The sequence below is a fragment of the Boleophthalmus pectinirostris genome, unplaced genomic scaffold, assembly GCF_026225935.1.
Source record: "Boleophthalmus pectinirostris isolate CB_2022bp ecotype Guang Dong unplaced genomic scaffold, ASM2622593v1 HiC_scaffold_4, whole genome shotgun sequence".
In the NCBI taxonomy this organism is placed as follows: domain Eukaryota; kingdom Metazoa; phylum Chordata; class Actinopteri; order Gobiiformes; family Gobiidae; genus Boleophthalmus; species Boleophthalmus pectinirostris.
In genome coordinates, this window is record NW_026571353.1 from 34,002,455 (window position 1) to 34,016,254 (window position 13,800).

Below are 13,800 nucleotides of genomic sequence, written 5' to 3' on the forward strand. Positions count from 1 at the left end.
TCTCCTCCTCAAATGTTTCAAGAAAAAATATGGGAATTTTACGTTTTGAACATTTGGGCCCCATTTAAAGTAAAAAATTAAGCTACAGTATGTAACTTTCTAATTCACATCATCTGCACTGTTCCATGAAAATACAAAGTTAAAACCATACTCTGGAACATTCTACGCTATAGAGACTTACAGAGATTATTTATTTAAAATGTAGTTATTATTTTATATTCTGCTTGTTCTGGATTCAATGTTTAAGCAAAACTATTATTAAACATTCATTTTAATAAGAAAAAGTTACATTACATATCTCGAAAGAAGAGAAAACATGCAGATGTTTTTATTTTTCAATAAATATTTAGTTTGGCCCACGACTTAGTCCCAGTTTTTAATTTTGGCCTCTGTGAATTTGAGTTTGACACTCCTGATCTACATGGAGATTAAGGATGTGCAATTAAATGATTAATTGATTTAGATTTTTGTGTCAAACTACCTCTAAACTCATATAATTGAGTTGAAATGAAGCTTAACAAAGTTTATTTTTGGATATTTTTTCATATAAATAAGTATAATTAATCTATTTTTTAGATATAGAGATTGTAGAACAGTTTATTTTGTATACATTTATGTTTATTTTGGATACATTTTGTTTTTCTATGCCTTACTTCATGTTCAAAGTATATTTTATTCATTTTATGTTTTATACATCGCAAAACTGCTCTGAGGCACATATGTGTAGCCTATATTTATTTACAATTGTCAAAGTTTTGCATAAATTATCAATAACAAAGTGTTCTTTTTAGGAAGAAAAATGCTAAATAAATGCATTGTGTAACAAAAAAAATAATGGTTTTCAAACCATTATTAATAATAGTGATTTCAATATTGACCAAAATAATCGTGATAGTGATTTTTTCTTAATGGAGATAGATACATTTCATGCTACACTGGAACATGACAGCCAAAGGAACAACATTTCCATGGAAATAAGCAGGCCAAGCAAGAGTCAGGTTTGCGGAGATGCAAGCCAGTTCACACGGACACAGGTTTAAGTTTTTCAAAGCATCCAAAATGAAAAAGAACACATGCTTTTATTCCATTAAATATTGGGATAAAAGTTAAATACTGTGGCTTTAATAAAGACACACTTTTTACATCGAACTTTTTCATTTGACCTTCACTTAAATAAATCCTCATCTAAAACGAGCCCATCACACCGAGCCGTAGAGAGCGCCCTCCAGAGTCCGCCTCGTTATAACGTTACCTTCCCATAATAACAGACATATAACTCAGCAGAGGCCATTTCTCCAGCGCCGCAATGCACTGTGGTCTCACGCTAACAACAAGATTGACTCCGCGGTCGCTCCAGTCTTTTTCCAGGAGATTCTCTGGTAATTACCGAGGGCCGCGCGGAGAAAGCACTATTCCATACCAGCCATAATTGATACATATCCGGAGTCATTCAAACTAATTATAAATGATTCACGGATGCACGCGGCGCTACGAGCAATTTCAACCGCACACGGGGTTCAAAAAAAAAAAAGGGAACATGCGCCGTAATTGGCAACGCACAATAAAAGCACACAACACACAGGACGGCATGTCGAGCAGAGACACAAATGGAAGATTAAGTTTTAAAGAAGAGCTTTTGTGTTTGTGTTTGTACTTATAGTCAATCACCCCCGCGGATCATTGTGTTATAATTTGGACATTTCAAATAAATATTAATAAAAATGACTTAAAGTGCCCATGACAGGTTCCACAACTCACTTTACGTTTTACTTCATTACATTTTCATGCTAATTTTTCTGAATTTTGTAATTTTTTAGGTTTAAAATTTTGCTTTCTGGTTGGAAATTGTGACACACTTGGGATTTCATAACTGTTACCTAGCAACCGCTGGGCCCAAACTCCTCTAATGTACACGGAAATTATTATCTGACAATTAGAAATATCAGAAGACACCTTTATTTTGTTGAATTAATGTGAAAAATGTGTTTCTTATTTCTTACATGTAAACTGTGCCGAACTTTTGTATAGAATTCTTGAAACTCTCTCTCTCACTCTACTTTTTTTTGTGTCATTTGTATTCCCTAATGGATTTTTCAGTTGTTTGGGGGCGCTGACAAGCCATTTTATTTATTTTCGGAAAATGAAAATAGCCAAAAGTTAGAGAAGAGCGAGTTTTACCAGATGGCAAAATTTCAGGACTTATCTTCATGGTTCAGTGGGTGAAAATTGGGTGAGTTGGTTAGGAAAAAAATAATAATAAGAAGAAGAAAGAAGAATATTCTGATGCGAGAACAATGTTCCACTTTTTTTTGGCCGACAAACTATACATTTTCGGAAACCTCAGGCGCATTGCTACGTCATGGCGAGGGTCCCTGGTCACTACGGGCGAGTCACGTCGCGCCATTTCATTTTCTGGCCACAAAGAGCATCGAGTTGCGATACTAATACTAAGAATGTAGGGTTACCAGTGAGGTCTAAAACAGAATCCATGTCATCACAAACTAAAAACTCCATCCAAAATGCAGAAAAAATGAAGTTTTCTGGCATTTTAAGTCTTCATTTAACATGATAAACTGTGTTTTTATTTATCTAATAATAACTATTGTTCAATTTAGAAATGTTTTGGCTCTTGTTAACATTATTGTTGCTAGGTAACAGTTGTCTTATCTGCTGCCCATTTCCAACCAGGAAGTAAAATTATAGCCTTAAACTTCACCAAAAATTAAAAACTACATAAAACTAGAAAAGATCAATTTTTTTTTAACCAAAAAATAAAATTAAATGTTTTTGCAAAATGAGCAGTGTAACCTGTTATGCAAAAGTCCACAGTGTAAATATAAATGTGTCTGTATATTTGACATGTGTAAAATCCCTCAGTCGTCCAGGTTAAATATTTTTTTGTTACATCACTGTTTACCTTCGTCCATGGCTCTGGAGACGGCAGCGCACAGAGTCATGTAGCCAGTGTAAGTGCGCCCCCTGTAGGTGACCTCACACTGCTGCGAGTCCGAGTCGGGCCAAAAGGAGAAGTTCATGGTGTCCACCACAAACACCCAGTTTAACGCCTGAGGAGAAACACACGGATCAGAGCAGTTACACACGAAGAGTTAAAAGTACACTGTGTCACTTTATTTGATTTAGTTTGATCAGCAGATTGTATTTATTTTGTCCAATTAGTTTATTTATTGTATTCGGATATAGTCTAATGTTATTGTGTTATATTTTATCATCGTTTTTACTATTATCGTAATTACTTTATATTTATTTTGTATATTTATATCATGATTTTGCTTCATAAACAAGACATGATAACAACTGTAAAGCTGATTTATTCTTAATTACAAATCCACTGGACACGATGGAGCAGAATGAGCCTCAGATGAGTCTCTCATTTGCGTTGCCAGTTTCAATGCTGAAATCCATTTGGTTTAAACCAGGGTTCTCAAATCTTTTTCCTCCTTTTCAACCTTTTGAGCTCCTTTACAAAACAAAACTACCAGAGAGCGACTATTTTAGCTGCCGCAAGAAATTAAGATGATTATAAGAAAGAGGGTGAGCCTTGGGGCACAGTTAGACGCCTCTAAAACATAAACCACTGTCCATTTATTAGTGCACAAAGTCAAAATTATACATTTATAATAGTAATAGGCATGTAATTATTTTTTTGTCACTTAATTTTTAAGTATTTTATACAATAATAATACAATAACAAAACAGGCACAGTCAGCAAGGAATTCAACATACATTTAGACATAATACATACACATGTACATATACACCCATATATATCACTCATACATGTTACTCTGGAATGCTGTTGTTTTATTGGTACATAGCTGGAGCAGAGCTAACTTAACTAAACTAAATACTGCAATATTTAGTCCGTTTAGCCTAAAATCTGGTTAATTACAATAGGCATGTAATTAACCAAATTTGTGTTAATCAGCACAAAGGTATAATTCCGAAATTCCTTGGCGAGCTACTAAGGCTACGTTCAGACTGCAGGGCTTAATGCTCAATTCCGATTTTTTTGTGAAATCCGATGTTTTTGCGAGGTCGTTCACATTTCCAATTAAATGCGACTTGTCTGTGACTCCAGTGTGAACATTAAACGGCCCGAAAGTGTCCCGCATGCGCACTAGAGGACACGATGAGGTCAACCCCATGCGTCAACCGCAGCGAGCGTGCTCTGTGTTTACGGAAGTTGTCCAAACATGGACGCGAGCATTGAGCACCTGGAGATTTTACAGTTCCGGTTTCCACCTGCTTCAGCGCAGAATAGTGACGTTTGTGGCTTGTTGATAACGTGTAGGTCGGATGGATGCGCTTTGGCCGTTCAGACTGAAGTCGCATGTCAAAAGATCAGATATGTATCGGTTTCAGGAGCACATATCCAAGTGGCCTGGGTCGCATTTGAAAAAATCGGATCTGTGCCGTTCAGACTGTCATTAAAAAATCGGATACAGGTCACATAGAAGCCAAAAAATCGGATTTGGGTCACTTCAGGCTGCAGTCTGAACGCAGCCTTAGAAGGGGGTGGAGAGCTACTGGTTGGAGACCCTTGGTTTAAACCCAAAACGCCTCTCTCTGATCTGAATGGGCACTACCTAAACCTCAGCACACGAGTCAGTGCTAGTGCAGCCTCTGCTGTTCAATGAGGGAATTCTTGAGGTTCTGATCTTTCATTTGAGGCCTGTCCATAAACTGAGAATGAGACAAACTTGTGTGTGTCTCTATCTGCAGGTTTAGGCTTTGGAAGCACAGTGATTATAGTTAACTGTAGTTCAAAGCACCCAAATTAGTAAATAAAGTTCATTAAAAAGTGTGGAGTTTCTGTGCTCAGAGATTTCTCAGAGCAGAGGTGGTCTAGTGCCTCCACTCAATTTGATTTCTCTCCAGCGACTAGGTCAGGAATCAGAATACACTAGATGGTTCGCAAAAACCCCGGAGGTGCAAATTCGGGCACCAGCGAAGAGCTATACATTCTGTGTTGGCAACGAATCCTGAGATTGAGAATTTAAAGTCAGAACAAAGAGAATGTTTGGTGAATTTTATCAAGGGGAAAGACGTTATTGCCCTTCTTCCTACAGGATTTGGGAAAAGCTTAATATACCAGTTATCCCCGTTAGTGGTGCATCACGTACGTCACGACCAAATAGCAGCGACTGGTTAAATTTAAAAAAGTACCCGTCTGTGGGGAAGCTGGCCAAAATGGTCAAAGTAGGAGGCAGATGCAACAAAAAAAAAAGTGTCCTTAACCAAACATTTACTTTAAAACAGACTTCTGGACTTCACCAACAAAAGTACAAATAGACAAAAAAATAAGTAACTCAAAGCAAAAACACCAAACAACCTGCACAGAAGTCTCTCCCCAATTGATGACACCTACTTTGCTTTTATACCCCGACCAGCAGGAAGTACCTCCCCCTAGGTGAGTGTCCAGATAACTCCCAAAGCAAACCAAGTCCCCTTTCAAAATAATAATGTTTGACATAAACTAACGTGAATTTAAAATGAGACAAAGGCCCCACTTTGTCACAGCGCCTACTGTAAAGCGAAAGAATCCTGATGCTGCGAGGTCAGACAGTTTCCACAAAGTGAAACCGACTCATGAATCAGCCTAGTTCTTGTGCAGGCTTCATATTCTCCCTTTAAAATTCACTATGGACGGAACCGTGATTTTAAAACAAATTGAAATCGCTCGTAATACTAAAAAACCCCGACACAATTAAATATTTTCACAAGCGTCACCCCCATCACATACATTTACATATAATAACCAGTGTGTTTCACCTGTAATCTGAACAGATGTCACCTCACCCCCATCGCGAACATTATCCCTTCTTCAAAACCTCATCTTGAAGTCTAAGCTCCTCAGAGTACCTGTGTGTGTTGGGTAATAAAAATGGAAATCCTGCTTTTGCCATGTTAAAAGTGTTGATCTCCACAGGGCAGAGTTCCCCTAACAACCGAAGATTTTTAAGGTTTTCGAAACAAGACGATGCCCCACTTTCAGATGGGGCACTATTACGCTTTTTTAGTTAGTTATTTAGTATTAAGCTATAACATATGTAGTAGAGCTGCAAGATTAGTCAAAGTCAGATCGAAATCGAAATATGAATGGGTCCAAAAACAGAAGCATCATAATTTCCTCTACAAATAAGAAAATCTCCTGTCTCATTCTGGATAAAAACTGCAAAACCTTTTAGTTTAGATGTGTACAAACATGTTCTTCTTTTAGTTTCTCAGTACATATTTTAGTTTTTTTGTCAACCTGCATGTGTGAGTGTGTATGTTTTTTTTTTTTTTAACTTATTTTTATTTTTATTTAAATCATTTCAGGTGCAAGCCACATAGTTACGAGACAGCAGTAAAAATACAATAAAAGTAAAATGACAATAAAGTTACAGTGTAGATGCAGTCGTACACATTATCTCCTCATTTATTATTCATAATATACACTACACATACACTATATCATAACTGCCCATAAAAAAATTCACATCCATTTGCAATATAGTCTTGAACTGAAGACTATTTGTCCATGAATAAATCTGTCTTCATTTGTAACCTTGCCGTTTTTTGCTCCATAAGATCCACATCCTTTATTTTACTAACCTGGACGTGTTTAAAATGTGAATTCTGAACAGGACCTTATTATTAAATGACCCGAAATCGCAAATCCACTCACAATCGCCATTAGAATTTGATTAATTAAATGCCTTGTACCATTTTAAGTGTATAATTTTGATGCCTAACTTTGTACACTAATAATTGGATAAAGGTTTATGTCTATTATCTCTCTGGCATTTTTGTTTTGTAAAAGTATCTCAACAGAAAGAAAACGGTTGGAGACTCTTGTTATAGATCAAACTATATAGTCAAACTCTGGTCCGGGGGCCAAATTTGGCCCAAAATATAATTATATTTGGCCCACGAGATCATATCAAATATGTATTAGAGGTAGTTCGCTGGCTACAGATAGACTATAGAGAGATTACTTATTTAAAATGTTGTTATTATTTTATATTCTGCTTGTTCTGGATTCAATGTTTAAGCAAAACTATTATTAAACATTTATTTTAATAAGAAAACGTTTAACATTACATATCTCAAAAGAAGAAAAAACATGTAGATTTCATAAATATTTAGTTTGGCCTACAACTTAGTTCCAGTTTTAAAATTTTGGCCCTCTTGAGTTGACATCCCTGTTATAGATCATTATTTTATACATATTGCTCTTCGTAAATGAATAAACTAATTTAAAACATCTTAATAAGAGCAACAGGTGAACTGAATTCTGTTCAACCGCAGAGCTGATTAGGAATGATCCTTTTGATGCCTTTGAGTGCGAACTACATTTATTAATATTAAACTGTTATTAAAGTGCACCATGTAACTTTTCTGGTGCTGGTCTCCTGGAATGTTCCACAGTATGGCATAAAAACTTAATCCATCTCCATGAAGACAAGTTGGTAATGCCACCTGACCAGTTTACAAGCCAAATCTGCAGAGAGGCGACCCTACTAACGGTAAGAATGCGAGATATTTTGAGCAATAAAAACACCTGTAACCAAATTCACGCAAGACAGAGACGTTTAATGCCTTACTGTGGAAAATTGTAGACACAGCAGCACACAACAGCTCCATGGAGACAAGCAAGTGGCAAAGTGAACCTTTAAACGCTCTTAAAACTTAATTATTTTGATTATGACAGAACAGAAGGCTTGTCAAGGCAAAAGGAAAAAGTAACATTCACATTTCTGTAAAGGCCGAAACACACTACAGGATTTTTTGGTCTTAAACGATTTTTAAAGGTGCGACAAAAAGCGCACACCACAGACACGAAGAGAATCTTAAGAGACGTAAAATCTCCGATCGCAAAGAGTGCAGCGGGATATGTCTGCGGATCACAGGATATAAAGTTGTGAGCGCGATCACGTCTGCTGTTTCCTGTCTACTGTAAAACCACTCGCTTTGAGACTCTTAAATTTTCGATATAAGAGAATGAGAACTTCGTACATTAATAACTTAAGACTGAGCGTTGGAGCAGCCCAAGAACATAGAGAAAAATCCCACACACGCTGTCTTATTTCCAAATTGTGAGATTTATTAGGACAAACATTTATTAGAAATTTATTATCCTAATAAATCTCACAATTTGCAAGTAAGACGGTGTGTGGGATTTTTCTCTATACTTTTAAGTGTTGCAAAACTTCAAATATAGGGCTGGGTATCATTAAGAAGTTGCCGATACGATACATACACAGGCCACGATACGATACATATCTCGATACAGTGAACTTTCGATTCGATATGATATATTTCAAATTGATTCGATACGGTTCAATAAAAAATAAAGGCTAAATCGTGGCTGTGAAACTAAAAGTCTTTGTTAAACCACTTCTTGTGCAAAATTCATATGAAACACAGACATTTTAATCATCAAAACAGCAAAAATGTCAAATGTGTCGCATAAATGAGTTTCCTTTCACTCCACAAGCAACAAAACTGTAGCTCTGTAACAAAATAATTTAGTAAAACACACCTAAAAATACTCCTGGTGAAATATCGATACAGTAGCCCACGATATCGATACTGTATCATCACATTAAACGATACGATATATTGATATTCCGATATTTTTGCACACCCCTATTCAGATACATGATTTTTAATGCATAAAAAGATTGGCAATAAAGTCCACAGGAAGTAGAGTCATGATCACTAATCTGCAGCTTCACCTCGATCTGTGCACTGTACAGAGGTAAAAAGAACTACTCTTGCCTTTTTACTTCCAAAGAACACCTCAAACTGGATTAACAGCGCAGTTTTGGATTGGGTGTCATTATTTGTGGAGGACAATTTCTATGGATAATGAGGATGAGATGCTGCGATTTAAATGTACAACTTTACGAGAGGTGAGTAATAAAGTGTCCTCATTATTTTCGCTGTATCCCGGGTTTGTATCTTGCACATTTGTGTCCATCACTCCTCTGTCCCTGATGCTCTGTTTAACGGTGTAACAATATTCAAGTCTCACGATACGATATCGTCACGGTATGAACCTCACGATACAATATTTACTGCGATATCGTGGGAAAGCTCACGATATGTTGGGGAGGTTCACGATTAGGAATGTAACAATATCCAAATCTCTCGGTACGATATTTTCACGATATACATCTCACGGTACGATATTTATTATGATATTTTGTGGAGGGTAAACAGCTGAAACTGTGAATACGCTCCTTTTTCCTCTTAAAACGCCTTGACAAGACTTAATCCAAAGAACTAAAACTTAAAAGTGTGAGAACTGTTATTTCTTTTTGTAGTCTGCACTGAAATGGAGCAAAGGATCATGGTCTATGTAGTTCTCTTTGCTTAAATTAAGTGTTATGGTGCAGCAATAGCTAAAAAAAGACAGAAAGACTTGAATTTGATATATTGTGATGTTCCACGATATTATTGTGAGAACTGTGACGATACGGTATCACGATATTTCAGTTATTGTCTCATCTCTAGCTGTTATCGTAGCGTTGCTGATGTTTGGTGGTTATGATCTGACAGAGCAGCTCCGAGTCACACTGACACACACACACACACACACGAGGAGCGCAGCGGCTTCAAAAATCACACACGAAGACACAAAGTCAGGTCACGCCTCCTCAAACTCAGGTAGAAGCAAATCGCAGCCAAAATCGGGCAAATTCTCTTTAGTCTCCACAAAATATTGCAGGAAATATCGCACCGTGAAATGCGTATCGTGAAAATATCGTACCGAGATGTGGATCTGGTCACATCACTGTAGCGAGCAGCAGATTTTCATGTTTTTATTCTTGCAAGTGTGACATTTTGATGATGGAGTGTGATTTTCTTTGGTAAATTATCACTTTACAGAGCTTTTAGACGTGTTATAATGGTTTCCCCGACTCATGTCCCCACTACAAGTTGTACCAAGAGTGATTCATGCATGTTTGAGTAATTCACATTCAAGACGTCACTGCTCTGATCAACCCCCGTTTTCACCACCATCGGTACACGCCCACTGCTCTGTACTTACTTTGCTCTACTTTACTCTACAAATTGATTTTCTTAACATTAATATGCGTAGAATTAAAACAACTGAAAAAAAACAAAAAAACAAAAATTATATTAACTGCATTTTTTTGAGCTGACTAGAAACGGTGTTGAGTCCCCCAGGTTTCGCAGTTTTTCAACAAGGAAGTTAACGGACTTGTTTCTTTTATTAAGTTGTTTCAGATAAATATTGTGTTTTAAAATGATAAATTATAACATAAGAATAAGTGCTGTATATAACGAATCCATGTATCATTCATTTTTCAAAATAAAACCAAAAATAAGAAAAAAAAACTAAACTATTTTCTTCACTATTTGTTTCCACAACCAAAATGAAAAAAAAAAAAAAAAAAAAAACGGATGATTAATTTTTACAGTTTTTGATTTTGTGTTTAAATGAATAATGAAAAAAAAAAAAAAAAAAAAAACAGATAACGGCCGTGTCCTGTTTTCGTGACTTAAACTGCGATGCCAGACTTTTGCGCCGCAAGGACTAAACCAGGACTGGACTGAAACCAGGACTGAACCAGGACTGAACCAGGACTGAAACCAGGAATGAGACCAGGACCAGACTGGGACTGAGACCGGGATCTGGTTTAGTCCTGATTCACTTCTGGTTTACACCTGGTTTAATCCTGGTTCAGTCCTGGTTCCTGGTTCCTGGGAGTCCCCTCTGGTTTAGTCCCGGTCTTGGTCCCAGTCTGGTCTCGGTCTCAGTCCTGATCAGTCTACTCACGGGCCCGACACTCCTGGTTCAGTCCTGGTTCAGTCCTGGTTCAGTCCTGGTTCAGTCCTGGTTCAGTCCGGCATCGCACTTTAAATCCGTAAACGGGAAAGGGCCTTTATCCGTTTTTTAAACACAACAATCAAAAACTGGAAAAACAAATTATTATCCGTTTTTTCATTTTGGGTTTGGAGACAAATAATAAAGAAAATATTTTTTTATTTTTTTTATTTTTGGTTTTATTTTGACAAACGAATGAACGAATGATACACGGATTATAAAGTATTTCTGACAGTTACTTCAAAAAGAAGTCCGGAATATATTCTTCTTCCACACTTTATGAATATGTGAGTCTCGTCACAGGTGAATCTCCCTGAGTTCAGATGGATGTGATTGACAGGTGGATTAGCCAATGAGGGACACCCATGGTCAACCCGTATCAAATAAATATAAAAGCTTATGAGGAAAAAAGAAAAGAAAAAAATATCACAACATCACAGATTTCTGCAGCGTCAATGAACACTAAAGCACTAAACTGTGATTTTATTTTTGTGACGAATGAGCTCCTTCGTAGAGATTTAAAGCTGATAGGTGATGCGTTTAAAAGTCCAAATATCGGCCCGATGTTTCTCTGTATAAATATGTTTTTGCAGTGAATACTCCATAAATAGCCTGTTGTCACTTGCCTGGTCAGAGGAGGGGTCTGGGGCCAGGGGGTTGGCCTTCCTCCAGCCGTCTGCGCTCAGCTCCTCAGAGTTCCTCAGTCTGTAGAGCATCTCTGCGACTCGCTCCACCCCCTCGTCCTCCACCTTCACGTCCACGCTCCGCTCGGCCACAAACCGCCCAGACTCACGCGGGCTCAGGGGGGGCTCCATCTGCTCCAGCACACCTGCGAGAAGTAGAAGTCAGTTTGGCTCTTAAGGGACTGTAGGTAAGCTTTAGAAAAAGATTTAGTCACAGAATTTAAAATCAATATCCCCAGATACAACGCAAATATGTTCAAATAAAATAGAGCTTTTACTGATAATAATTGTAATACTGATTTATTCTTAATTACAAAAACACTGAACACGATGGCCAAGTTATTTATGTTATAATTTGGTGTTTTGATTCTCAGGACGACTATCCAATCAGAAAATAGAATGACTCTTGTTAGGGTTGCCAGTTTCAGTGCTGAATTCCAGCTGGTTTGATCTGAATTGTCCCTGCCTAAACCCAGTAGGAGTCAGTGCTAGTGCAGCCTCTGCAGCTCAGGGAGGGAATTCTGGAGGTTCTGAGCTTTCACATGTGTAGAGCTGTCACTGTCATTACTATATGGACTTATTATTCAATATCTGAAAAGCTGGAACAATATATACAATATATTTTGGGGCTCAGTATTTATCATATGTACAATTTCTTTGCAATAATGGGAAACGTTTTGTTATTTTTATTGTAATACAAAAATATTTATGCTGCAGAGGGTTAAAAAAGTAACTTTTATGGCTTATTAAATGTGCTTTATAAACTTGTTGCATCTGCGGCCTTTTTCTGATACGGTCTATTTAAAATTTGTTTACTGGAATTATCCTGCCTTATCGTTATTGTACCAGTGCCATAAATTAGTTTCAAGATTATAATTTATAGTTATATGTCTTGGTTGCAGTATATTGTGCTTTAAAATCTGATGGATGACACTTAGAAATGATCGATCTGTCTATCTGGGCACACAGATTTATCAGAAAAGGGTTTAAAAAAAAAATACATAAAAGAAAAAAACATACATTAACAGCACAACGAACTCTCCAACTTACCATTTCCGATAAGGCCAATTATCAGCCAAGTACATTTCCTTACATTATGATCATGCAGCTATTCATAAAGTATGCTGGCCACGAAGGAAACATTTCTAAAACCTTGAACAAAGTGCAACAAAGGGGGATAATTTGAAATACATTTGGTCGCATATATAAAGCTATACAATCAATCTATTCTAACCCGGTTACCATAGAAATACATTACAGGCCTTCCATACATTCTGGCAGTTCTATAATCATGCATGGTGGGGTGCAGCGCATGCGAGTCCAAGTGCCCTTTTCAGAGCGCTCCAATATAACACATGCTCACCACATGGGAAGTGCCATTTGAGAAATTATCAACCTTTATGAGATCATTGCATTGGGGGAGAAGGGCTGAACCACGATCACCTGTTGTAATTATGCAAAGAAAATCAGTCTGCGCAGTGACGTTTTGTATTAAGGTTTTGGATTTGTAATGTTAGTTTTTTATTTTATTTTAACACATGCGCTTATTTTTAATTTATTGTAGCTTATATTAAGAGTTATTAAGGCTGTAGTCGACTAAAACACACGTCCTGTCGATCAAAAAATGTTACGTATCTCTGTGTATCTGACCCAAACTGCACTCACAAGACGACACCTGCATGAGATTTCAGGCAAAAAGAACTATTTATGTAGAAAAAAATGACTAGAAAACAATGTATTCATATAAAGACAGAGTAAAACTTGTAAATCAAGAGTTAAATCTGGCTTTTTACAGTTAAATATCACATTTTCAGCCCTCACATTTTATTATTTTTATTCATTGTTTTGCGTCGCACCATAACGCCAAAGCAAGTTCCTAGTTTATCAGTTTTGTTCACTGATAATGTCAATAAAACTCAATAGAATGACATGTGTTCCTCAAGACGCAGTGATTAAAATACAATAAGAACAATAATATACTGTATAAGAGCAATATTGAATACTACTCGGTGTTTCCCAAAGGTTTTTGTTTGTCAGACTATGGTGGCACAGATACTTTCTATATTAATACATTTCTTTCATGCAATTTGTGGAGTTTGAATGCCACTTATTACCTCTATTTCATATTTCCACGGTCTTTCTGAACACTTTCTTAATGGCAAGGAGCTACAAAGATTGAGATTTTGTTTCGCCAGGAGTGTTAAACTCAAATTCACAGAGGCCAAAATTAAAAACTGGCACTAAGTCGTGGGC

General features: G+C 36.9%; 1 protein-coding gene across 2 annotated transcripts in view; it reads right to left on the minus strand.

Moving 5' to 3' along the window:
* qng1 (Q-nucleotide N-glycosylase 1) overlaps nucleotides 1-13,800 on the minus strand; it is a 30,483-nt gene that overhangs the window by 14,799 nt on the left and 1,884 nt on the right. For both annotated transcript variants that reach the window (XM_020927833.2, XM_055162119.1), the window contains exons 2-3: nucleotides 11,491-11,693; nucleotides 2,918-3,065 (exon numbers count right to left, since the gene is read on the minus strand). In XM_020927833.2, coding sequence (XP_020783492.1) covers nucleotides 2,918-3,065; nucleotides 11,491-11,679 — 337 coding nt within the window. In that variant the 5' untranslated portion in view covers nucleotides 11,680-11,693. The remainder of the gene's footprint in view (nucleotides 1-2,917; nucleotides 3,066-11,490; nucleotides 11,694-13,800) is intronic.